We start from the raw sequence: 27,429 nt of genomic DNA on the forward strand, positions 1-27,429 counted from the left end.
GCTAGGGAATGCTGGGAATTGTAGGATGTTTTTCTTTCTAAACATGCATAGGATTGCGCTCTAAGGCTGCAAGAGCATAATTTCAAAGGTAGGGCCTGTTCTTCTGTAGAGATGCTTTCACATGCAAGGGATGTCCATTATGTTCAGTGGGACTGGCATATTCTGGAATAAAAGCCTTCTCCTTAAAACAGAAGTGTAGAAACTCAGGCCCGGGGGCCAAATCCAACCCTCTGGTGTTCCCCAGACAGCCATGCCCCTTCTGAGGATCCCACCCCTTTCCCCCGACCCCTGATCTTTGGGTGGTTTCCTGGCTGTAGTTCAGTCCCCCCACCATTCTAAAAGGTGGAAACGCCTTTTCTAAGTTCCTGTCAATAAGAGCATTAGGGCGCAATCCCGTCTAGATAGGCAGCCGCCTCCGAACATGGAGGCGACCGCTTATCCAAAGCAGGGCAGGAGAAGCATGGAGGGGATCGTTCCCTCCATGCTTCTCCTGCCCTGCTTTTTCAGCTAGACAGCTGACTGCAGCTGTCTAGATGCCAGAGGACCAGAGGATGCCAGAGGAGCAGGGAGGGAGGCTACTGTACGACACATAGGATGTGTCGTACAGGAAGCTACGGTCTCCCCACCCCAGAACGCCCTAAACCACACCCCTTTCCGGCCGCTCCGTGTTCCTCTTGCGAGCGCGGAGGACAGGGCTGTTCTGCGCTGCCTTTGAGGCAGTGTGGAAGTGGGGGGAGGTCAGTTCTCTGGGAACCGACCTCGGAGCACGGGCTCCGAGGTCAATTCCCAGAAAATAGCATATCCTATGACCTTCTAGCTGCTGTCTAGCGGCCATAGGATTGCTCCCTTCAGCTAAAATATGCTGATATTTTCCCACCCCTGCCTTAAAATAGCACATGATGAATGGAAACACTGCATGGTGTGTGGGCTACAGAGGGCAAAGACCTCCCTGCAGGGCATGGAGCTGCTGGTGCCTAACGACCCTGAGGGACTTGGACAAGGCTGGCTGGAGCTGCAGGAGCCAGTGGATGCCTATATCAGGGGTAGGCAACACGTAGCCCACGGGCCTTTTGTGTGGCCATTGCTAACCTCACTGTTGTTGAATGTGTGACAGTGGTAGCAAAGAAACCAGCCATTCCGCTGTAAAACAAGTGTGCAGGGGGCGCAGGCCTCGTTTTAAAGCAAAATCGGGGCTGGGGGGGAGGCGTATTGCCCTGGCCGTGGGTGTTGAACTCATAGGTTAGAGGTGCCAAGATAGTGCTAAATCAGCCTCAAAGGTTTACTTACAAGGAGTACTTTATTGGGTAACTTGCAGCACACAGGTGTGCCCAATGGTTGGATCAGACAGCTTCTCTGAACCCCGAGCCATTGGGCACCATGGTTCTATACAATACAGGTTAGCAATAAGCAGCATAACAGTAGCAAGCGCCCCTAGTGTTCATTGTCAGCATAAACTACCAGCACTTGGTTCTCAAGCACAGCCACCTGCAGCTTTAAGGTAAACAAACTCTGCTTCTCAGGCTCATCAGTGATAAGACATTCTCCTCATTAGCAAGGAATGTTCATGGAGCTGCTTCTCACCCTTTTGACTCATCTGGCTACATCAGGAGGCCAGTTAAGGGAAAACAGCAGCCCTCTGACCAAAGGCAGAGAGCATTATGGATCTTGTTGTTGTTGTTGTTGTTCAGTCGTGTCCGACTCTTCGTGACCCCATGGACCATAGCACGCCAGGCCTTCCTGTCCTGCGCTCTCTCCCGGAGCGTGCTCAAGTTCATATTCATTGCATCCGTGATGCTATCTAGCCATCTCATCCTCTGCCGTCCCCTTCTCCTTTTGCCTTCAGTCTTTCCCAGCATCAGGGTCTTTTCCAGGGAGTTTTCTCTTCGCATTAGGTGGCCAAAATATTGGAGCTTCAGCTTCATTATCTGTCCTTCCAATGAGCACTCAGGGTTGATTTCCTTTAGGATGGACTGATTTGACCTCCTTGCAGTCCAGGGCACTCGTAAGAGTCTTCTCCAGCACCACAGTTCGAAAGCATCAATTCTTCGGCGCTCAGCCTTCCTTATAGTCCAGCTCTCACAGCCATACATTACTACTGGGAAAACCATAGCTTTGATTAGACGGACCTTTGTCGGCAAGGTGATGTCTCTGCTTCTTACTATGCTGTCTAGGTTGGCCATAGCTTTCCTCCCAAGGAGCAAGCGTCTTTTAATTTCATGGCTACAGTCACCGTCTGCGGTGATCTTGGAGCCCAAGAAAGTAGAATCTGTCACTGCTTCCATTTCTTCCCCTTCTATATGCCAGGAAGTGATGGGGCCAGATGCCATGATCTTAGTTTTTTTAATGTTGAGTTTCAAACCAGCTTTTGCACTCTCCTCTTTCACCCTCAACAAGAGGCTCTTTAGATTCTCTTCGCTTTCTGCCATTAGGGTGGTATCGTCTGCATATCGGAGGTTGTTGATAATTCTCCCAGCAATCTTAATTCCGACCTCTGATTCATCCAACCCGGCATTTCTCATGATGTATTCTGCATATAAGTTAAATAAGCAGGGTGACAATATGCAGCCTTGTCGTACTCCTTTCCCAATTTTGAACCAATCGGTTGTTCCATGTCTGGTTCTGACTGTTGCTTCTTGACCCTCGTACAGGTTTCTCAGGAGACAGGTAAGGTGGTCTGGTACTCCCATCACTTTAAGAATTTGCCACAGTTTGTTGTGATGCACACAATCAAAGGCTTTAGTGTAGTCAATGAAGCAGAAATAGACGTTTTTCTGGAATTCTCTTGCTTTCTCCATGATGCAGCGAATGTTGGCGATTTGATCTCTAGTTCCTCTGCCTCTTCTAAACCCAGCTTGTACTTCCGGTAGTTCTCGGTTCGCATACTGCGGAAGCCTAGCTTGTAGGATTTTGAGCATCACCTTGCTGGCATGTGAAATGAGCGCAATTGTGCGGTAGTTTGAACACTCTTTGGCGTTGCCCTTCTTTGGAATTGGAATGTAAACTGACCTTTTCCAGTCTTGTGGCCACTGTTGAGTGTTCCAGATTTGTTGGCATATTGAATGCAGCACTTTAACAGCATCATCTTTTAGGATTTTAAATAGCTCGGCTGGAATACTGTCATCTCCGCTAGCTTTGTTGTTACTAATGCTTCCTAAGGCCCACTTGACTTCACTCTCTAGGATGTCCGGCTCAAGTTCAGTGACCGCACTATCATGGCTATCAGGGACATTCAGATCTTTCCTGTATAGTTCTTCTGTGTATTCTTGCCACCTCTTCTTAATCTCATCTGCTTCTGTTAGGTCCCTGCCTTCTTTCTCCTTTATCATGCCCGTCTTTGCACAAAACGTTCCCTTGAGATCTCCAATTTTCTTGAAGAGATCTCTAGTCTTTCCCATTCTGTTGTTTTCCTCGATTTCTTTGCATTGTTCATTTAAGAAGGCCTTCTTGTCTCTCCTTGCTATTCTCTGGAACTCTGCATTCAGTTGGGTATATCTTCCCCTTTCTCCCTTGCTTTTTGCTTCCCTTCTTTCGTGAGCTACTTGTAAAGCCTCATCAGACAGCCACTTTGCTTTCTTGCATTTCTTTTTCTTTGGGATGGATTTCGTTGCTGCCTCCTGAACAATGTTACGGACCTCCGTCCATAGTTCCTCAGGCACTCTGTCTATCAGGTCTAATCCCTGAAATCTATTCCTCACCTCCACTGTATATTCATAAGGGATATGATTTAGGTCATACCTGAACGGTTTAGTGGTTTTCCTGACGTTCTTCAATTTAAGCCGAAATTTTGCAAGAAGCAGCTCATGATCTGAGCCACAGTCAGCTCCAGGTCTTGTTTTTACTGACTGTATGGAGCTTCTCCATCTTTGGCTGCAAAGGACATAATCAATCTGATTTCGATATTGACCATCTGGTGATGTCCATGTGTAGAGTCGCCTCTTGTGCTGTTGGAAAAGAGTGTTTGCTATGATCAGCGTGTTCTCTTGGCAAAACTCCATTAGCCTTTGTCCTGCTTCATTTTGTACACCAAGGCCATGCTTGCCTGTTATCTCGGTGACTTCTTGACTTCCTACTTTGGCATTCCAATCCCCTATGATGAAGAGGACATCTTTTTTTGGTGTTAGTTCTAGAAGGTGTTGTAGGTCTTCATAGAACCGATCAACCTCAGCTTCTTCGGCCTCAGTGGTTGGGGCATAGACTTGAATTACTGTGATGTTGAATGGTTTGCCTTGGATTCGTACTGAGATCATTCTATCATTTTTAAGATTGTACCCCAGTACTCCTTTTCCCACCCTTTTGTTGACTATGAGTGCTACTCCATTTCTTCTAAGGGATTCTTGCCCACAATAGTAGATATGATAGTCACCTGAATTAAATTCGCCCATGCCTGTCCATTTTAGTTCGCTGATTCCCAAGATGTCGATGTTCAATCTTGCCATCTCATGTTTGACCACCTCCAGCTTACCTTGATTCATTGATCTGACATTCCAGGTTCCTAAACAATATTGTTCTTTACAGCATCGGATTTTCTTTTCACCACCAGACACATCCACAGCTGAGTGTCCTTTCGGGTTTGGCCCAGCCACTTCACTCTTTCTGGCGCTACTTGGAAATACCCTCTGCTCTTCCCCAGTAGCATATTGGACACCTTCCGACCTGAGGGGCTCATCTTCCGGCGTCATATCTTTTAGCCTTGTGATACGTTCCATGGGGTTTTCTTGGCAAGAATACTGGAGTGGGTTGCCATTTCCTTCTCCAGTGGACCACATTTTGTCAGAACTCTCTGCCGTGACCTGTCCGTCTTGGGTGGCCCTGCACGGCATAGCTTATGGCTTCACTGAGTTACGCAAGCCCCTTCGCCACAACAAGGCAGTGATCCATGAAGGGGATTATGGATCTAAGCCACTCTAAAACGACTAATAGCTTGGTTCAGGCCTGAGGCCTTACACTAGGGAACGACTAACCCCTGGAAGTTGCTTACCCGTGGCCTATGTAATACTTCGCATTTGTATAGCACATTTAAGGTGTTCAAAATACTTCAGGGATCTTGTCTCAGCAATCCTTTATCATAGTAAGACTATCACTTCATGTTGCAGGGAGGGGCTGAGGCATTTGGTGGTTGTCTAAAGCCCCCTAGTGAGTTTGAGAATGAGATGAGATTTCAGTCAAGGGCTTTCAGGCTTAGAGCTCCGGGTTCAACCACTGTGTGACAACAGTTTCTATATATAAGGGAGCCCCGTTGATCAGGGGTTGCCTTTTGATTGTCAGCTGTTTGTCCAACACAGTGCTGCACACCTGATGGGTGTCTGCAGAGGAGTTTGGCCCGGTTCGTGGCTACTGCTAGGCCTTCCAAAAGACACCTCTGTCTGGGAAATGAAATACATATGTACATTCTATCATGCCTTTCTTCTTTGCACTCAGAATGTCCTGGAATTGAAGCTCTATGATCGAGACATGGTCACCAAAGATGATCTCCTCTTCACTGTTGTGTATGATATTGCTAAAGTGAGGCCTGGGAAAACTATTTATGAAAACTTCGTTTTGAGCGCTGAGGTAAAGACTGACACGACAAATGCTGCTTTATCATTCCTCTATTTTATCTCTCTTAATGTATCTGCTTAATCACCTGGATAGTTTGCAGAGAAGGAAACAGATGATCTCTGAATTAATAGTTTATCATACATCCATGTATTGATTTCTATTTATTATTCTCTCTTTTGTATTCCAAAGTAAAGACAATGATCTTATGTAAATATTACTTATTTTTTATCGCATTTATATACCACTCTTCCTTCAAGGAGCTCATAGTGTGTTGTTACTTGTTATTTCCCATGTTATCCTCACAACAGCTCTCTGAAATAGGTTATGCTGAGAGTTAGATGGCATCTGGCCCAGCATCACCCAGGGTGCTTCATGGGTAAGTGGGGATTTGATCTAGTTCCTCAGCCAGAAGTGAATCATTAATCCATTATAAAACACTAGCTCTCAGTCCCACCACAGAGCAACATTTAGTTTAAACTCATCTGCTTCCAAAGAATATTTATTAAATGAACAGCACCAAAGGCCATTTTTTCCAGCACAAAGCCTGCTAGTTAATTGGTTCAGTGATCCCTTTAAATGTTTTCAAGAGCTGCTGTAATGATTCACCAGCTGAATCATTTGGCAGAAAACTCAAACCTAATAATGGCTCCTTCATAATCAAATCATATTCAGACTTCTGTAAGTATACTTATACTTAGCAAAGAAACTAACATATTTCTCTAACATATTTTGATTGTCTGTTTTTAAGGATTAACTTTTTGTCAGTTTCTGTGTTCACATCTGTTTTGATGTGTGTACTTCTGTATAGTTTCTGTTCCAGCGTAGTTCACACTTTTCCTTCTTTGACTTGTTTGCTGGTATAGAAAGCAAACACTGTATGTAAAACAAAAATGTCATGCAATTATTTATTCCCCTTCTATTCCTTCCAAAGAAAGCAAAGTAGATCCAGAGGAAGTCAGTCGCACTAACTTCCCAGGGAAATCAAATTACGCTAAAGTGTGACTAACTTCCTCTTGACCCAACTCACAGAATGCAATCAGTCTACTACACTCAATGTAGTTGGTCATAAAAGAAACAAATATCAAAATAAAAAACTGTGAACAACGGGGGGGGGGGGGTTCTCCATGACAATGGAAGAAAGTGCCAATCAATGAACATCATCTGACGGGCAGGGGCTGCTCAACCAATAAGAGAGGCTCCCCCCTCCAGGCCTTCCCACCTTTCTCCTTTGATAAAGTCATGGGAGGTTTCCTCCCCTGTAGCCACAGAAATAACTCTCTTTTTCTTTCTCTTCCCTACTTTCTTACAGCTACAATCATTATAGGAACACAGTGTTCTCGCTGACCTGCTGTGATCAATCAAAGCTTTGAAGCTTTGACATTAAGGCTCTCTAAATGCGTTATTTTGATTCATGGGGGGATCTCAGTAACTTCGGGAGTACGCATTTCGGAGACAAGCCTTTTTGACCACAATGGAAGTTACTTCCGAGCACACACACACATGTTTGTGCTGGGAAAGGAGGGGAAACAAAGGGAGGGGAAACCAGCGCACTTTCTAGCCCAATGCTGCGCAGGAATGAAGGTCTGAATTAGCTACTTCTGAAGGCAATAAACCAAACAACAGAGCATTACAGCTTGGGGAAAGCACTTTACAGCCTTTAGGGAATTAGTGCTTTAAAATGTGTTACTTCCATTGAGGGGGATCTCTGGGGTGCACATTCAGGGGACAAAGCCTCATTGACCACAATGGGAGTTACTTCTGAGTAGACATTAATTGGTTTGTGTTGGGAAACACAGGGACAGGAAACATCCCTTGACCAGGGTCATGGTGAAAGGCACACCTCTGGGCAGGGCTAGCATACCTGAGGTAAATGCGGGAGTTGGGGCACACAGCAATTGTACCACAGAGAACCCGACTTAAGGACAAGAACTGGACTTTAAGCAGGCTCAGGAAATCTGGTTTTTCCTTGATAAGCTCCGGGGTGGCTGCTGGATTCCCATGAAGTCATATAGAATCATAGAATAATAGGGTTGGAAGGGGCCTACAAGGCCATCGAGTCCAATCCCCTGCTCGATGCAGGAATCCAAGTCAGAGCATCCCTGACAGATGGCTGTCCAGCTTCATCTTGAATGCCTCCAGTGTGGGAGAGCCCACCACCTCCCTAGGTAATTGGGTCCGTTGTCGTATTTCTCTAACAGCCAGGAAGTTTTTCCTGATGTTCAGCCGGAATCTGGCTTCCTGTAACTTGAGCCCATTCTTCTGTGTCCCGCACTCTGGGATGATGGAAAAAAGATCCTGGCCTTCCTCTCTGTGACAACCTTTCAAGTACTTGAAAAGTGCTATCATGTCTCCCCTCAGTCTTCTCTTCTCAAGGCTACACATGCCCAGTTCTTTCAGTCTCTCTTCATAGGGCTTTGTTTCCAGTCCCCTGTTCATCTTTGTTGCCCTCTGAACCCTCTCCAGTTTGTCTGCATCCTTCTTAAAATGTGGTGCCCAGAACTGGACACAGTACTCCAGATGAGGCCTAAGCAGTGCTGAGTAGAGGGGAACTAGTACTTCCCGGGATTTGGAAGCTATGCTTCTATTAATGCAGCCCCAAAGAGCATTGGTCTTTTTTGCAGCCACATCACATTGTTGGCTCATATTCAGCATGTGACTGACAGCATTTCTAAGATCCTTCTTGCTTGTAGTGTTGTTGAGCCACGTATCCCCCATCTTGTAACTGTGCCTTTGGTTTCTTTTTCCTAGGTGCAGAACTTGGCATTTATCCCTATTAAATGTCATTCTGTTGTTTTCTGCCCAGCGCTCCAGTCTATCCAGATCACTTTGAATGTTGTTTCTGTCTTCCAGAGTATTAGCTATCCCACCCAATTTTGTGTCATCTGCAGATTCGATCAGCATTCCCTGCACCTCCTTCTCCAAGTCATTCATAAAAATGTTGAAGAGCACTGGGCCCAGGTACCCCACTTGTTACCTCTCCCCAGTTTGAGAAGGTCTCATTGATAAGCACTCTTTGAGTCCGATTCTGTAGCCAACTGTGGATCCACCGGATCGTTGTTTCATCTAGCCCACTTTGAGCTAGTTTGCTCATCAGGATATCATGGGGCACTTTGCTGAAAGCTTTGCTGAAGTCGAGGTATATTATGTCCACAGCATTCCCACAGTCCACAAGGGAGGTTACTTGATCAAAAAATGAGATGAGATTCATCTGGCAGGATTTGTTCTTGACAAATCCATATTGGCTTCGAGTAATCACGGCATTGTTTTCAAGGTGCTTCCAGATGGATTGCTTTATCATCTGCTCCAGAATTTTCCCAGGGATTGATGTCAGACTGACTGGTCTGTAGTTCCCAGGTTCCTCCTTTTTACCCTTTTGGAAGATAGGGACAACATTAGCCCTCCTCCAGTCATCTGGCACTTCACCCGTCCTCCATGATTTCTCAAAGAGAATAGACAGCGGTTCTGAGAGTTCTTCTGCCAGTTCCTTTATTACTCTAGGATGCAGTTCATCTGGCCCTGGAGATTTGAACTCATTCAAAGTAATTAGGTGTTCCTTGACCATACGCCTATTGATCTCAAGCTACAATCCTGCCCCTTCAGCCTGCACTTCGCCTTTGCCAGGGGATTCATAGACCCTCTTTTGGGAGAAGACTGAGCCAAAGTAGGAATTGAGCACCTTTGCCTTTTCCTTGTCATTTTTTATCATTTTGCCATCCATATTTAATAGCTGAAGAACCATTTCTTTCCTCTGTCTTTTACTATGCACGTAGCTGAAGAAAGACTTTTTGTTGCTTTTAGCATCCCTCGCTAACCTCAGCTTGTTCTCAGCTTTAGCCGTCCTGATGCCATCCCTGCAATTCTGTGCTACCTGCCTGTACTCTTCCTTTGTTACTTGGCCTTCTTTCCACTTCCTATATGTGTCCTTTTTTGTTTTCAGGTCATCTCTAAGCTTTTTGTGAAGCCACATTAGCTTCTTCTGTTGTCTTCCACCTTTTCTTCTTGTTGGAATGGTTTGTGCCTTGAGAATTTCCTTTTTTAAAAGCTCCCACCCATCTTGGACTCCTTTTCTCGTTAGAGTCGCTTGCCATGGGACCTTACTGATCATTGTTCTGAGTTTATTAAAATCAGCTTTCCTAAACTCCAGGGTACGCGATTGACTACCCTCGGCTTTTGCTTCCCTTAGAACCAAGAACTCAAGTACAACATGGTCGCTTTCCCCAGAGTTCCTGTAACTGCTACTTTATCCACTAAGTCATCTCTGTTGGTTAGGATCAAGTCAAGGATAGCTGATCCTCTAGTTCCTTCCTCTACTTTCTGTAGGAGGAAGTTATCTGCCACACAAGTCAGGAATTTCCTGGAGGGGCCATGTTTTGCAGAATTTGTCTCCCAACAAATATCAGGGAAATTGAAGTCCCCCATTACTACTACATCATGCTTCCTTAAAACATTGGCTATTTGCTTTTCAAAAGTTTCATCCTCGTCTTCTCCTTGATTGGGTGGCCAGTAGTAGACTCCGACCACCAGGTTCCTTTTATTCTTTGCTCCATTTATTTTGATCCAGATGCTCTCGATGGGGCTACCAAGCTCATCCTCCTGTATTTCTGTGCAGATATATGTATTTTTCACATACAGTGCAACCCCACCTCCCTTTCTGTTCCTCCTGTTCTTTTTGAACAAGTTATATCCTTCAATTGCTGTATTCCAGTCATGAGAGTCATCCCACCAAGTCTCAGTTATACCTTTCAAGTCATAATTTCCCTCCTGTATTAAGAGTTCAAGTTCGTTCTGTTTGTTTCCCATACTCTGGGCGTTGGTATATAGACATTGAAGACCATGTGCTTCATAGTCTGGCTTTCTTCCTAGATGTGTCTGAAGACTATTATTGGGCGTTATTAGAGCTGTTCTCTCCGCTGCGGTGCATGAGCCTTCATCCATTGTTACCCCCAACTTTGCATCTCCCTTCCCCGTAGGATTCAGTTTAAAGCCCTCCTGATGAAGTTCTTCATGCTGTGGCCAAACACATTCTTCCCAGCCTTTGTGAGGTGCAACCCGTCCTATATATCCCTAATGACCTCCAAACGCAGCCAGCTTGGAGTAAATCACTCATGGAGACCCCCCTCCCCCCCGGTCATCATTTTAAGCTGAAAAATATGTGATGGGGTTTGGTGGGCTGATTTTTATTTTATTTATTGCAGGTGGGAATAACTGTAATTCCCCCCACCCTCCAAATTTTGAGCAGTATCCAAGCAGGCCATTGCACAAGTGGGGCCCACTGCCAATTCTTCCACAAGTGGCGCCCAGCGCTTGCACAATGGAGATTTAACGCTTCCTCTAGGAACCATAAAGAAGAGGAAATGCTCATTTCTGGAGTGGGGCAGCTTGGCAGAGCCTGCATAAGGGAGCTCCCCCAGCCTGTCCTGATCCAGAAGTGAGTGTTTCCACTCGTTTCGGGGCTTCCTAAAGGAAGTACTAAATCCCCGTTGCACCAGCAGTGGCCCTTGCTTGCGGAGCGGCCCCCTCGGATATGGCCCTTGGACTCCATTGAATGTCACGATGGATCTCAAAGGGATTTTGAGAGGGGCGTAGGACAATCTGGAGTCGCCTTCTCTTGCTCTTAAACAAAAGACCATTTATAATGTTACATTATCCTACTTTAGAAGTCTTAGTCACGGACTGGGATTGCCAATGGCTTGTCAGTAAAACCTTCTCCATGCCCACAAAGAGACTGTAGCTCAAACCTGTGAGCCATTGTGCTGCCAGGAAATGAATGTTCAGATACTAACAGCCCAATCCTAGTTTCGCTGGTTTCTCCTGGAAAGTGTACGTAGGGTTGTAGCCAAAGACTGCAGTGTCCTACTGTCATGTAATGTCAGGAGTACAAGAATACCCAGGATATTGCTCTGGCATTAGACCCTACAGTGCCACTAGGTGTCATATGCAGACAGCAGCAGAATGCTAAGCGTACAATGACAGAGTGAATGATGGGGTTAGGGCTGGAGATGACTCCCCTGCAAACCCCTCTTCCAGGGCTTTTGGCAACTGAGTCAGCTATAAGTACATAGTCAGCTATAAGTACATAGTACTACACGCTGGGTGTATCTATGTGTATCCGGGTGTACCTATGAAGTAGGCTCATCATTCATAGCCAGATAGGCAGGAATGGTTTAGCTTACACTGAATAATGTAAGCTGGAGCTGGATTTTTATGAGTCCCTCAGGCATGATGTTGTCAGTGGGTCCCCCTCTCTGAGTGGGCCCACCTCCCCTTCACCACTGCTGTTCATTTGCTTGCCCTTTCGCTCTGGGCCCAGTCCACAGAACCATCCAAGGGGGAATTCCCAGCAAGTGGAGGATGCTGTCTCACTCCTGTCACTGCTAACTCTTTGCAGGCCTGGAGAGAGCAGGTGAGCGGAGAGTGACAGTGAGAGCAGCAGCAGCAGGCTAGGAGGCTCTTTAGGGGTTGGCACAGTGGGCTCCAGCGGGTGCCCAACCATTCTGACTCCGATACTGGCCCTGTATCAGACTGGGCTGTAAATATACTGTATGACTGCAATATAGGGCAGGGGTGGGCAGGAAAAGCAGAAGATGATTCAGATGGCAAACATACAAGGGAACTCAATGATTCCCTGCAACCCCATCCCCTTGCAACATGCCACTTAGGAACATAGCTTTGGCTAATGGGTGGTATAGACATGTAATAAATGAACAAACAAACATAGCTGCTGTATGCGAGTCAGACCATGGGTCCATCTAGCCCAGCATTGTCGACGCTGACTGGTAACAGCTCTCTAGGGTTTCAGGCAGAGGTTTTTCCTGCCCTACCTGGAGATGTTGGGGATCAGACCTGGGACCTTCTACATGCAAAGCATGTGCTCTGCCACTGAGCTACAGCCCTCCACTAGGGAAGGCTGGCTTAGAATATCCTAAAATAGGCTGGGGAAATATGATTGGAGAACGTGTTACGTACATTTTAAAGGTATAAACCTAATGTTTGCCATCTGAATGTCTGTCTTTCCCCCACCTGGGGAACGTGCTGGCTGAGAATGATGGGAGTGGTAGTCCAATACATCTGGAGGGGCCCAGGTTGGGGAAGGCTGCTCTACATTGAATGGCAGTGGCTCTTCAGGGTTTCAGGCAGGGGTCTTTCCTATCCCTACCTGGGCTTACCAGGGATGGAGAGTGGGATCTTCTGCATGGCGTGCATGTGCTCCACCACTGAGCTATGGCCCGTCCTGCTTAACTAGGTATGCTACACAATTTTGAGACTCCATTGTTTGGAACAGCTGAAGTCTCCTTCATCCTGAGGATTTCATCCTTTGAAAAAATGGTATCTTGAACTGCCTTACATAGGTTGCTTTGTTCTCAGTTTCTGGAAGGCAGTCTTCGGACACGTTTCCACCTTAAACGACTGTCCTGGAACTTGTAAGACCTTCCTGTTAACGCCCTTATGCTGATAACATTTCCACTTGGATTTCTACATCCTGATACTAGTGTGACTAAAAAATAGCTTCAATGGAATTTTGTCTGGAAGGTCTATATAACCTGGGCTGCAATCCTTTGCATGTTTAGATGGAAGAAAGACCTACAATTCCCAGCATTCCCCAGCCAGGGGGATCATGTGAACTGTAGGACATTTTTCTTTTTAAACATGCATAGGATTGTGCCCTTGGCCTCCTATACTGTGACAGACAGAATTGCCCAGCAGAAAAAGGAGTTAATACAGCTAGCAGAATCATTTCTTCATGTTAGTATTTAAACAGATGTTTGATCTGACCGCTACTGAGGGAACAAGCGGTGAACCCTTGGGTGGGTTAGAGTAGAGGTTACAATTTAAGTGCCATAATTTCTTTGTCATTCTTCCCTCTTTAGGGACAAGAGAGTCTAGAAGTAGAATTTAAGATGGAGAGCACGTGAGTAAACTGTTTTGATTATAAAATGAGGTTATGACGTGTGATCTCATGACAAACCAATGAATGAACAGCAGGGCTCTTCCACTCTTCTAAATATAAATTTGGTTTATTTATATGTTTGCAGTTGTGAGTACTGTTTTCCATAAACAGTGATCACAATCCAGAGCTCTAGTTGCTCTCTGAAATGTATATAGAGTACCCATGTAAGTGAACTTTCCCATAATGGAGAGGGCAATTCTATGCACTGATTCCTTTTGAGAGTGGATTTGCTGGTTCTACTGGAATTAAAAGGGAAGTTACTGAGATCGAAGTCTTTGTAGCCCTGCAGAGAACCCTGGACTGGACCAAATGTGTCTCTGCATTCCTATTGGTCTACCACAGACCCACACAACTTGTGACACACCAGTCCAAATACATCTCACCTGCTGTGCACTGCCATGTGCTTTAAACCCACACCCCTTCCTCCCCCCATTTCTTGGCAGGCAACAAGGAAAGGATATTTATCAGGTTTCTGCTCACTGCATATTGTTGATGATGTGTGTTCAACTGGGTGGGTCTCAAATTGTGCAGGTATAGTCTGCCATTATGTTGAACTGTAAATGCCAATTCCTCCAAAGAACTTGTAAAACTAGTTGAACACCTAATGAATAAGGTTGATTCAAAATTTGGTTCCGATATGAAATGCTGGTTTCAGGTTTTTGATGACCCTTGGACAAGACATCCTCAATGGGCCCTTGGTAGCCACTTACACATAGCTAAGACAGGAAATGCATCACTAAAAGAGAACACCAATTTGCATAACATTTGCATATGCAAAGTTATATTATATTTAGAAATAATAGCTGCTATATAAATAGAAATACAAGAACCTCTCCACAGTGGAAAAGACTGTGTGTCTGCCCAGTCTGCTGACTGGATGCTAACTTTTGAAGGGCAACTTCAAGACTTCTGCTCTTCCTCCTTATAGTTCTATTGACTTTAAACCAGACTTGGGCTGGACAGCCCATCAAACAGAGGACACCTTCCAATAGAGGACTGTCCTCTACCAGCTCTCCAAAAGAGAGGAGTGACCTCTGTAAGGTAGGCCCCTCAGCCACCCTCCTTTAGTGAGTCTACCTTCTCACCAGAGTTGTTACGAGCTGCTCTCACTCCTCATCTTTCTCCTCATTACTACCACTTGCTTGCTTGATAGCCAAAGAGACATTGTGCAAGCAGGCCGTGGCGCCTACTGCTCCTGCTTCTCACCACCACCACCACTGTCTGGGCCAGAGAGAGAGGCAGGTAAACAAACAGGTTGCAATGGTGAAGAGGGGGAGCAAGTCCAGCCGGCTCTTGCCAGTGGGCCTCTGCTAGGGTGGGCCCTCAGCCAGTGTCCGACCATGCCTACCCTTGACACCAGCCCTGCCAAGATATTTAACTATTAAAAATATGCAGCATGCGTTTCATTGCTGATTGGTTGTATATATTTTTTCCAGATGTTCTGGTTTTGAGAGCATTATTACTAATGGCATCCTAACGGTAAGACCCCACTGCCTATTGCTACGTTCCACTTCTTTGTTCTCTGAGTTGAAATAGTTGCAAAAGAGATAAAAGATCTAAAGGATTTAGCTGCCTTTAACAAATGTCCAAGGCTGTCATTAAAGTCAAACAATCTTATGTAAAAATTGTCCTGCTTTGCAGAATAAATGCAAGATGGCCTCAATGCCCACTTCAAAAAATACTCTGAGAAATGGTGCTTTTAAAACTTAGGAGAAACTAGTCTTGGGCAAATCGCTGTCTTTTCAACCTGTATTCCAGCCAGGTATCTAAACTGGAAATGAGCTACAGGTTTTTTTTAAGGTGAAAGATGGAAAGGAATTTTGCATATCAGAAGTCCTATGCCTCTGTTTATAGAAAGTCATATGCGGGGGTGGGGAGGGAGGGAGAGAGGTTGGTTGGTTGGTTGGTGTAAAGTGGCACAACAGCAAAGCAACAAGGAGGCTCTGGATCCACTGCAGATGCAGTCAGTCTTAAGGTAAAATGTATACGAATGATAGAAAGACTAACAACAGAGTACTTTTAAAAATACATTTTGAGCTGAAGGTTTTGGCTTCTGCCCTCATCTGTAGCTGTGCTGTTAAATGGGTATCAGGATATAAACGATACCCATTTAACAGCACAGCTACTGATGAGGATGGAAGCCAAAATGTTTAGCTTAAAATATATATTATTTTAATACTCTGTTGTTAGTCTTTCTATCTTTCTTATATCTGTCCATCTCTCTGTCTCTCTGTCTCTGTGTGTGTGTGTGTGTGTGTAGATTTGAAAGTATACCTTCAAGAGACTGTATCTGAGCCTGTGGATGGCCAGTTTGTGGCACAGGCTGTGGGTATTTGTGGCACTTCTGAACAGGAGCAGAAGGATCCAGAGGCCTGACTATGGAGCAGAGTCAGGCTTGCACTCTTGTTTTTCTTCCAGCTTTCTTCCAAACTCTTGTTTTTCTTCCAGCTCAGTAGACTGCAAACACAACCACTCCAGATTACAGGGGCCTGAATATTGGCATTGATGGCCATAGTCAGCCATTGGTTATGGCTGACTGTTCAAAGTTGTATTTAGTTATATGTTGTTTGTGTATGTTGTCTGTGCGCTTTTATGTAAATGGCTTTTAAACTTTTTATATTGTATTTAATGTTTTAACTTCTGTAAACCGCCCAGGGAGCTTTGGCTATGGGGCGGCATAGAAATGTAATAAATAATAATAATAGTGCCTATTTTAAGAGCCTAAGGAGAGCCATGCTGGAGCCGGCCAAAGGCCTGTCCGGTCCAGCATTCTGTTCCCACAGTGGCCAGCCCAGTGCTTATGGGAAGCCCACAAGCAGGACATGAGCGCAATGGCACCCTCCTGCTCATGCTCCCCAGCAACCGCCATATAGAGGCACACTGCCTCCAGTACCGGAACTTGACTTGTGACACACTTGGCAAAAATGTTGGCTACCATCATCGCTGCATGAGCCAAACAGAAATAATGTGGAAAACATTAATGAACAGAGTTGATTGTAAGCAATGTCAGGCTAGTCACATTTTAATTTCAGATTAAAATGTATACGTCTTTGAAACTGAAGGCATAGTAAGGGCAATATGGACAAGAGAAACATTATAGCCTCCAACTGGTTTGTATAAAGCAGGGGTGGGGAAACTGCAGAATGGTCAGTGGTCAGGAATGATGGAAGTTGCAGTCCAGCAACATCTGGATGGTCACAGATTGCCCATGTCTTCTATAAAGCAACAGTCCTTTTTAACCTTGGTTGATTGTTTTCTTTCCTTCACAGGCTCGTGAGGTTTCCTGTTTGGAAGTTCAGCTAGACAAATGGAACAATGTGGAATGTTTGAAAAGTGAGTCTGAATCTTGACTCTTTAAAATAGACATCCAAGTCTGCCCACTTCATAAGACTTTTAAAAATCTAAATTAAAATCTCCTTGGCCTAAAGGCACATTAAATTGCACAGTTGCTCCAAATTTCCATTGTGGTGAGAGCTTATGGCTAAATCATGCAAAACACTAACCTCTGTTTCTCTCTATATACACAGACAAAACATCATGGAAAAACATTCTCAAATAGTCTGAGTTTGACATTACTTTGGCTTGACAGTGATTCTGTGCTAGCTAGATGAATAGTTTATCCAAAGAAGTTACTGGCAGGAACATTTATGGAAAAATCTCAAATAAAAACTATTAAATTGGGGGGGGGGCAGGGGACTCATTTTAAAGCTTACATACAGAACTTATAACATACACAAAGCCTGATTGTGTTTTACATATTTAGGAACACACCACTTGAGAACTATTTTACTTGCATTGACACTTCATTGCAAACTGTTCACAATCCAAATTCAAGAACTTTCTATGTATGTGTATACGTATAAAGTATATGCTTAACCTCTTGGTAAGTGAATCATCTGTATTATCCATTTTATCACCCCTCTGCCCTGCTCCCCCAAGTTTTTGATCTGTTGCAGAAGTTTAGTAAAAGTTTCCTCACTACTACCTGAGGTGAACAGCAAATGACTCCCCCCTCCCCCTGCCCTGGCCACTCCTGTCAAGGTGCATAGTACTCAAGGTCAGCTAAGTTATTCTGACACCTGAAGCCCCAAATCCCACAAGTGCCTCTCCCTATCCCTGCAGGAAAAATGCAACAACAATAATAACAATAACAACTAAACAACTAAACAACAATTTGCTGTCTTTTCATGCCACTGAAAAGCGGCCTGAGGCTTTCTCTGCTGCTTGACAGGAAAGTGCAGAGACTTGGACTGCTTCCAAAGAGAGGGCTCCTGGAGCCACCATTTAGAAGGCCTTGTGCAGCTGTTCCAACTTTTTCTCCTTACCAGATTTTCTGCAGTACGAAAAAAGACGGAAAAAGCTGTAGGATTTATACATGAGGCATGTATGGAATACTTACATGGGAAAGTGCTTTATCCGTGGCCAGCATCATATTGTTTTGGGCCAGAGAACTGGCTTATTAAGTGTTTACATAGACAGCTTAAGACCTTTTAGAATCTGAAGCAAAAAATCCAAATGGTGATGATATAAAATAATAATAATAATAATAATAATAATAATAATAATAATAATAATAATTTATTACATTTATATCCCACTTTTTATCCTCCTTAAGGAACCCAAGGCAGCATACATAATCTTCCTTCTCTCTATTTTATCCTCACAAGAACAACCCTGTGAGGTAGGTTGGGCTGAGAGTCTGTGACTGGCTCAAAGTCATCCAGTGAGCTTCCATGGCCAAGTGTGGACTAGAATCTAGATCTCCTGACTCCCAGTCCAACACTCTAGCCATTACACCACACTGGCTATCATAATCATAATCATAATCTAAATGATTATTTCTTTCCTCATAATGGTACCCTAATATGTGGCACCTGAGGCAAGCTGCCTCACCCTGTGTAAAGGTAGGGTGAGCCCTGAGCGTTTACACATTCATTTAGTATATGTCTCATGAAAGCTTATGTCAGAATAAATTTGTTAGTCATTAAGATGTCACAAGACTTCATTGTTAAAACTCCCATGTGTGAATCTGCTGTAGTATGACTATAAAAGTTTCTTGTGTGGGGTGTTGGGGTTGGATCTCCTGCACCTGGCAACTGGCTTTCCTAAGCTTTGCCCTCTTTGTCATGTGTGCTCTCCTCAGGGCTGGCCTAAGTCATTTTGCTGCCTAAGGCAAAGGACAACACTGCCCCCCCCCCCTCCATTTCATGTATAGAAGCTGACTGGACTGGCAGTTGAATTTGCTTCAACACTAATGACGATAGCATCTTCTACCATATCTGAGGACAGCAGGCTAGTTTAGGAGGTGAAGGACAGGCTGTGCAGCACACCCAGCTCCACCCTCCAAAAGAAGGGAATAGCCAGGAGGCTCAGGAGGAATGGCTGGAGGGCTCCCACTGCTACCTTCAGCATCTGCTGCCTGAAGTGGTTTCTTCACTCTGACTTGTGGTAGGGCCAGCCCTGGCTCTCTTTCTCTGTTAGGCTGGGATAGGAGTAGCAGTGCCCACATTTAGGCATGCCATCTCCTCTGCCCCATTCCCACCTGCCTAACAGATGCTCAGCACTGCCTTTCTAACTAGACATTACATTAGCAGACCCCTGTCTTTAACCCCCTACTCCTCCTGAATCACTGTTTACACAGGAGTGAGGAAAACTAACTAGCTACACCATATTTAGTGTGGCCCTTAGTTTGGCCTGAGAGATGGATGGAATGCCTCTGTAATCTGTAGTTAGATGCTGATAGCTTCAATAACCTATGAGGGAAAGTGTGAGGGAGGGGCTTCTACATCTGTATAATTGAACACTTTCTCCTAGAACATAAAAACATTGAACTGGTGGTGAAAGAATCACTTGAAGAAGCACAGGAAATCACCCAGAACTCAGAAATCTTCCAGTTCCACTGTGTAAAGAACTGGGAGCCAATGCTGAAAGCCATCACGAAGGTAATCCCATGCTTACAAATGACAGGTTTCATCCATTCACCAGCAGGGGCTGGATTAACTAATATGCTAAGGTCCCTACACAGTAGAGATGCACATCTATGTGGGTATGACTTGGTGTGGAGAGTGTGCTTTTCCTGTTCTCCCATGTAGTAAGGGCCAAGCTGGGTGTCATGGACCAAGCACATTTGTTCATGTGTCTTCCCGGTTCACATATTTAGCAGGGAATGGGAGTTAATTTAACATGAAAAGCACACATGGATGAGGGGAGCTGAACCTTACCTCCCCCACTTCATCGTCCCACTCAAATCCATTCTCCTAGTTTGACTTTGATACTGGGTGGAGACAGAGAGCAACTGCAAGAATGGTGGAAGTTGTTTCAACACAACTTTTTTGCAGTCCGAAGCAATTGGTTTCGGGATAGAGAACAGGTGTTGAAACCAATTCCACCATGCCACAATTCACTCAGAGTTAGTCAGGCTCAGGAGACAAGCGCCTGAAGCAACTGAGTGCTGGGCAGTCAAGGGAGGATTCAGCTCCCATCATTTGCACACCCCCTTTCCTCTTAAAATGAGACACCCTCTGCTTTATAAGTGAAAAGAGCAGGCACACGAATAAGCCAGCTGCCCCCGTCATGTCTAGCTTGGCCCTCAGAACACTGCACACAGGTGAGCATTGTGGGAAACGTCTAGTTATGGTAGCCTACACACTCTGAAGAACAACATGACCTTTGGCTTCTTCACATGGAGCTTTTTTCCTGCTATTGAGATTGGTTACTCATGGAAGTTCGCAGGTCTTTTAAATGATGTCGTCAACCTCCAGGGTGTCTCCTGCACTAAATGAACTTTATTCCATTTTTTAAAAGATCAGAGATGATGAGCTATTAAATTTCTGTGCTTGCATTCATGCTGATAGCTTCAATAACCTCAATAACTCAAACTCAGCTTGAGTTTCCTCGTAGAAAAAGAAAACCTGCAATAAGAGGACCTAGACCACAGTGCCATCTAGTGGCTGTATAATGAAACATCTGGAAGACTCAGATGAGGGGGAAAAGGAGGGGGGAAAGGAAGTGCATGTAAAGGGAATAAAGTGATCTTTCATTTAAATCGGAAGCAGAGAGTCCCATTTTAAATGCAGGATTTTAGGCTGGTGTAGAGATGCTCCTTGCCCACATAAGCAGATTCCAGGACTTTTCAGAAGGGAAGAGGTGGAGCAGGGAACCTTCTACTGTATCATCCACCCCTCCATAGACTTTATCGCTACTGACAGAGTTTGGTTTCAAGTCTCACTTCAGACATGGACTCATTAGGGGTGGCTTCGGGCAAGTCAAAATCTTTCTGATTTATAGGAACGCAACCTACATCACAGGACTGTTGTAGGAACAAACAAAATTCAGACTGGAAAGCCCTTAAAATATAATAAAAATATGATTAATACTTGTTCTCTTTGATCTAGCTGAAATGTTACTGCCCCCACCAGTGTTCTGCTGAAGTTTGCTTATCTGGAATGGCACTCCGTTCAGAAGCAGGGCCACCTAACTAGGTGTGTGGCCAGTCAAACGTGTGCAATGACACACTTTCCTGAAGGGCACTGGCACTGGTGTGGGCAGATGGTGCCCGTATTCTGGTGGATGAGTGGTACAAAGCATTTAGGTATTATCTTTTCTGTGGTGAAGCACAGCCATGAAGAAGAGCTTCTTTGCAGTGCACTGATGGAAGTCGCGAATGTCCTCTGCGAATGTCTGAAATCGTGTGTGAATGCTTGCAACTTGTGAACACAATATTTGGAGCCTCAACTGTGCTTCACAGGGGGGCTTTCATGTTCCTTTAATCATGCCCCGTGCCTCATTTTATTTTTCATCATGTGCATCTGTCTAAGTGCACCAATGTGTACATTTAAATTTTTGTGATCCATTTCAGGGTAATTCCTTTAGGAAAAAACTGTTTGGGGTCACTGCTGCTGATTGTCCAGGTGTATCTCTGAAAGCCCTCCCTCTGGGAGAGGGAACAAAAGTAGTCTTGCCATTTGCAAAGGTATGTGGCCTCGTATTTTAGATTAACAGAAATAATTGATCAGAACAGAAGGTAGAAAGGAAGCCATTATTTGCTGCTAAACCATGTTAATTTTATAGTAGTTTTCTTTAAAAATGGGGGGGGGGGCTGTGACACATTCTTCCTTTGAGGGAGTAAAATGATTGTGTCCACACCAGGATTTAATTACTGGTAAATGTTTTAGATTAGTAAACTGCCTTGATGGCTTTTTAGTAGATAAGGCACTATATAAATGTTAATAATAAATAAAAACAAATAAATATAAACCAACTTTTTTTCTTTCCAGTCACATCTTTGCTTTTTGCCCCATATCCAGAATTGTTCTAAGCAGAACACAATCTAGGTACCATGTGAGACAATGAACCAGTTGTCTTGGTTTGGGGACAGTGGTGGTCAGAGGTACACAAGTGGTGATGGCCCATTCCTCTGCTCTTAGAGACCCACAAATATCATATTTGCAACATGTTTTTTTAAATGAAACCCTGGATAGGTTATGGTCATATACTACATTACAGAATACATTTATCTTGCATGTTAATATGATTCATCTCAACAAACTTCATTTTCAGAATGTACAACTGGAGCTGCAGCTCATGGTTAATGACTGGTAAGAAATACTTGCCTGATCGGCTTAATTCTGCTGTTTTTATCGGTTTTTGGTTTTATGATAATATTGTTTTAATATTTTAAGGTTTTTAAATTCTCCTTTTGTAAACCATCCAGAGGACTTCCTCCTAAAGGGTGGTATAAAACCATTGCAAAAATTAAATATAAATAACTCTGTAAGGTGGGAAAGTCCTGTGGCTCAATCTAGCAAAGCATGCACCCATGTGCGTCACTTTAAAAAGCCCACTATTTAATTCCAGCTAATACTGCTCTGGTCATCTCCCTCTGCATCACTCAGAGACTATCAATTAAGATACACTAGCAATGATGGCAGTGGAAGATGTAGTCCAATATTTTATTGCCTTCATTTCTATCATAGTTTAGCCCTTGTATGGGTACTGCTGTACCAAACCACATGTGGGGAACCAGCTTTAAGAATCCCATCACATAAATAATAATGTGTGATGGGTGTGCACACTCAATGTGCGATTGGAGGTGCTTCACTCCATCTGACGGAGGGTTGTGCTTCACTCATAAGAACATAAGAAGAGCCCTGCTGGATCAGACCAAGGGTCCATCTATTCCAGCATTCTGTTCACACAGTGGCCAACCAGCTGCCCACAGGAAACCCACAAGCAGGACATGAGTCCAACAGCACCCTCCTGCCCATGTTCCCTAGCAACTGGTGCATGTAGGCGTACTGTCTCTGATACTGGAGGTAGCATATAGCCATGAGAGACAGTAGCCATTGATAGCCTTCTCCCCTGGGAATTTGTTCAACCCCCTTTTAAAGCCATCCAAATTGGTGGCCATCACTACGTCTTGTGGTAGCGAATTCCATAGTTAACTATGCACTGCGTGAAGAAGTACTTCCTTTTATCTGTCCTGAATCTCCCACCAATCAGCTTAATGGGATGACCCCGGGTTCTAGTATTATGAGAGAAAGAGAAAAATATCTCCCTATCCACATTTTCCACATTGTGCATAGTTTTGTACACTTCTATCATGTCTCCACTTACTCGCCTTTTTTCCAAGCTAAACAATCCCAGCTATTGTAACTTTCCCTCATAGGGGAGTTGCTCCAGTCCATCTAATAAGATATAAGAAAATGTCTTGTCTCCACTCCCAAATAGGAGGCTGTTGCCCTGAAATGGATTTTTGTGTGAAATGGAGGTGATATAGCTCCCTCCCACATGAAGACTATCTCACATAAAACCTGAAGGTAACCATTGATCTCCAGTTCTGCAGGAGGAGGATCACAGTAGAATTACTGGCCTTGCTACCTGATTGGGGACTTCACTGTGCTCCTTAGGGTGCTTCCAGATGAGGCTTTTATCATGCCATCACCCTGCCTCATTAACACAATTTTGGGGGAGTCCAGGTGATATCATTGTTCACTTGTCACCCTCCCATGTTTTCCCACCGCTTCTTCCATCTTTTTTCTTACCACAGGAAATCTGCTAAGAAAGAGAATAGACTCACAATTCCTTCTAATTGGTAGTGCTAGTAGCCGTCCATCTGGAAGCACCCTTAGTCTTGATTCTGCTCAGTTTTTTTCTGACTCTCTGAGAATATGCCTTGTTATTCCATCTCCCCATGACCTCTATATCAGGTAGAATATGCTGGTGGATGAAGATGTACTTATTTTCTTTCTGTTCCAGCTTAGGAGATGTAGATGTGCGTTTAGGATGTGATCTCTGTGGAGCTGAGCAGGACTTCCTGTACAAGAGGAAGAATGTGGTTGCCAGTGCTCTAGAAAAGGTTCTTCTGCTGGACCAGGAGCTGCAAGGACATCAGGTGTGTGGGCTTCATTTGTCACCAAAAGTGGATGAAGGAATTCTTTGAAGTGAATACATTGTAGAACTACTTACCTTAGTGCAAATATTTATATGCATAAGAGTCGGACACAACTGAACAACAAATGTGTGCATACATATACATATAATTTTAACTGAAGCCACTCATTTCAGCATGAATATAAAGGCTGTAGAGAGGCTACTTTCTTGAGAGGAATCACCAGCAGCAGTAGAGTAAAGCACAATTGAAGGAAAATATAGTCAATAGACAAGGAGATATATTCGAGGGTGTGGAGACAGCGGTTGCTTGAGTCAATTAACAGCAAAGCAGAGGCTATTTTTGCCCGAATAGCCAGAAAACATGATTTTCCTGGGGAAGATAATGAGGCAATCTAAGATGTATGCATATTGGATACTTTTTATAAGACACTTTTAATAGTATCTTATTATAAATAAGATAATTTTGAACCCTCAAATTTTAATCTTTATTCCCCATGGGAAGAACGTCCGTGGCAGCCTGAGACAGTTACAAGCCACTAACATTGAAGTGGGCACATTTTCTTTCTCTTGACGTCATTCTTCATTTCTGGCCACAGGTCCCTGTGATAGCTGTCATGGCAACAGGAGGGGGAGCCAGGGCAATGTCAGCATTCTATGGCCACCTCTTTGCCCTTCAGAAGATGAACCTCTTAGATTGTGTTACGTACCTCACTGGTGCTTCTGGCTCAACATGGTAAGAGAATTAGCATTGTGACAACTCATCCGTTGATAGATGTTCTGCCATTTAACCCTGTTGATTGAAAACAGACTGTGTGTTACACACGTGTCCCAGTTCTCTTGAGTGGTGACATGTTTCTGGGGTGCAGTGTTTACCCATATTTGGTTTCCTTTGGAAGGAGATTACAGGAGGAATAAGGCAATTTGTAATCTCTGCATTTTTTTTATTTTTTTTTACAACGATACAGGTTTTGCTTAGGTGGAGGTGCAGCTTAAATGCTCCAATAGATAGTTCACTTCTATCATATCAGATCTTCAGGGAGAGAGGCAGAACCCCAAAATGCTGCTGGCTAACAGAGTCCAAAACTCAGCTCTCTGGTTCTGTCAGTTCAAACTGCCATCTACTAGTCCAGTATTTTTTTACATACGAGTTCACTTCTATCATATCACATCTTCAGGGAGAGAGGTAGAACCCCCAAATGCTGTTGGCTAACAGAGTCCAAAGCTCAGCTCTCAGGTTCTGTCAGTTCAAACTGCCATCTATTTTTTACATACAGACCTAACTTGATTGCATTGCTATCCATTCAGAAAGCTAGCTATTGAGAGTAATCAGCCAGCTATTTAGTGCCCATGGCAACATATCACCTCTAGTTTACCTAACAAAAGGAGATACTTGCCAGGTCTGGGCTGGGCTATTAAGATATTCTCCTGTTCAAATCCTGAACTTAGAATAATTGAATCAGTCAGCTGGAAGGGGCCAGGGAGGTCATCTAGTCAAACTTCCCACTTACAAATGCTGTAAGGGTGGGTGCCTGGTTGTTATGGCAAAAGGGGTGTGTGGGTGAGGGGAACAGAACACTCTCCTGTCTTTCTTCCTGCTGGCTATTATCTGACGTAGGCACTTTTCTCACCGCCTGGGAGAAAATTGCCTGATGTGATGGAGAACAGAAGTGAAAATTAGGGTGTGTTCAGCTCTCTTCACTCACACTCCCCTTTTGATGTAAAAATCAGGCACCACCCCTTGCTTTATATGGGAGAGGGGCAGACACATGAGTAAAGATCATGGATGTTGCCATCTTGTTTAATCTAAGAATGTCAACTTTAAAGTTTGTTAAAAACAAGTATCTAGTCTTCAGGGCTGCTGAAAAAATGGAGAATGGTGATGAATGTCTTGAACTGTGGAGATTCCTGTACCCTGCCTTGCCTTTCTTTCTTTGTCCTTTACCATGTCAGTTTTCCACTAAATTCAGCATTTTAATTAATTAATTAATTAATTAATTACATTTCTATGCTGCCCAATAGCCAAAATACTCAGTAACCTTCTGCCTTCTCTCTAGATCAAAGTTGTATGGTCCAATATACAAACCATTTCACCAAAACACTTGAGCTTATATGTATAGTTTTGCCCCTTGACTTCTCTGGAATTATTAAGGACCAAACTACACGTTACATGAAATGTGTGATTCCATTGAACTTGCCTGACTTAAAAAGATAGCAACTGCAGGAGGGGCCCAGACAGGTTTGGGATTAAAGCACATGGAGACAGTGTTTAAAAACATTTCTTCCCAACAGCAATTTCAGTAAAAGCTTCCCTCCTGCAGCAAATAATGGCATCAGGGAGGAGGCAATTGCTTTTGGGACTGCGACATGGTGGTGTGGAGGGGTTAACCCCACTTCTAGTATGTCATACTCTGAACTTGTGGTGGCTATTTAAAAAGCAAATAAATCAGATATGTTAAATGTGAGCATGTGCTTAATGTAATGTGCAGTCTGGCCCTAATGCACGAGTGTAAACTTTGTGAATGTTGTTTACTTGTATATTGTTTAAGAACCATGCAGTATAAATTACAGTGTATTCTTCTAAAGGTATTATTTTTCCATAGGACAATGAGAAGTTTGTATGAAGATACTAATTGGTCTCAAAAGGATTTGATGGGCCCAATCTGTAAAGCACAGGAATATATTGCCAGGACCAAATCAAGTGCTTTCTCCTTGGAGGCAATACAGCGCTATGATGTGGAGCTGAGGCAGAGGGCCCAAGAGGGACACTCCGTTTCTGTTACAGATGTGTGGTCACTTATAATTGACCATATGTTCCATGATGAGGTACAAAGACCCACTTTTGCTTGAGATGTTTAATTTCTTCATCTCTCCTTCCAGACATCCTGGCTTTCCCATATCTAAAGATTAGGATGTAGGGATGGACGAAAGTCACTTACCTGATCCCGAAGCTTGCTTCGCGGTGGGGGGGGAGGTGCTCCGTTTCTCCCCCCGAAATTCTGGCCGGGGGGGGAGGCTCCCCGTCCCTCCCCTCTGAAATTCTGGCCGGGGGGGAGGCGCCCCGTCTGTCCGGCTGCGAATCCTGCTGTCCTGCTGGGACGCAAATGGCGGCGGCCGTAGCCGCCGCCGTTTGCGTTCCTGGCCTGCAGTCAGCCATGATAGGCTATGTAAGTGTTTACGTAGCCTATCACGGCTGACTTTGGGGGGGGGGAAAGCGTGTACGTAAATGGCAACGCCCACGGGCGCCGCCATTTGTGTTCCTTATTTTGGCACAGGTAGTCTGTGTAAATATTTACGTAGACTATGGCGAAAATAAGGGCAACGCTATTTGCGTTGCCCTTATTTTCGCCGTAGTCTACGTAAATATTTACATAGACTACCCGTGCCAAAATAAGCAAGTGGCGGCGCCCATGGGCACCGCCATTTGCATACCCGCTTTTTTTTTTTCAAAGACAGCCGTGATAAGCTGCGTAAACATTTACGTAGCCTATCACGGTGTTTTTTGAAAATCTAGCTGTGATAGGCTATGTAAATCTTTAGGTAGCCTATCACGT

The 27,429-nt window shown here is 44.3% G+C and overlaps 1 protein-coding gene across 1 annotated transcript in view; it reads left to right on the forward strand.

Annotated features, from left to right (window-relative positions):
- Window positions 1-27,429, forward strand: part of LOC146357380 (cytosolic phospholipase A2 beta-like) — a 48,241-nt gene that overhangs the window by 6,591 nt on the left and 14,221 nt on the right. The window contains exons 4-13 of the mRNA XM_084846291.1: window positions 5,419-5,550; window positions 13,407-13,447; window positions 14,923-14,965; window positions 16,756-16,819; window positions 19,301-19,428; window positions 21,345-21,458; window positions 22,046-22,083; window positions 23,744-23,879; window positions 24,475-24,611; window positions 26,479-26,701. Of these exons, the coding sequence (XP_084702417.1) occupies window positions 5,419-5,550; window positions 13,407-13,447; window positions 14,923-14,965; window positions 16,756-16,819; window positions 19,301-19,428; window positions 21,345-21,458; window positions 22,046-22,083; window positions 23,744-23,879; window positions 24,475-24,611; window positions 26,479-26,701 (1,056 nt within the window). The remainder of the gene's footprint in view (window positions 1-5,418; window positions 5,551-13,406; window positions 13,448-14,922; window positions 14,966-16,755; window positions 16,820-19,300; window positions 19,429-21,344; window positions 21,459-22,045; window positions 22,084-23,743; window positions 23,880-24,474; window positions 24,612-26,478; window positions 26,702-27,429) is intronic.

The sequence above is a fragment of the Heloderma suspectum genome, chromosome 1 (genome assembly GCF_057233095.1).
Source record: "Heloderma suspectum isolate Gila_16-S chromosome 1, 16-S_ref, whole genome shotgun sequence".
Classification (NCBI taxonomy): domain Eukaryota; kingdom Metazoa; phylum Chordata; class Lepidosauria; order Squamata; family Helodermatidae; genus Heloderma; species Heloderma suspectum.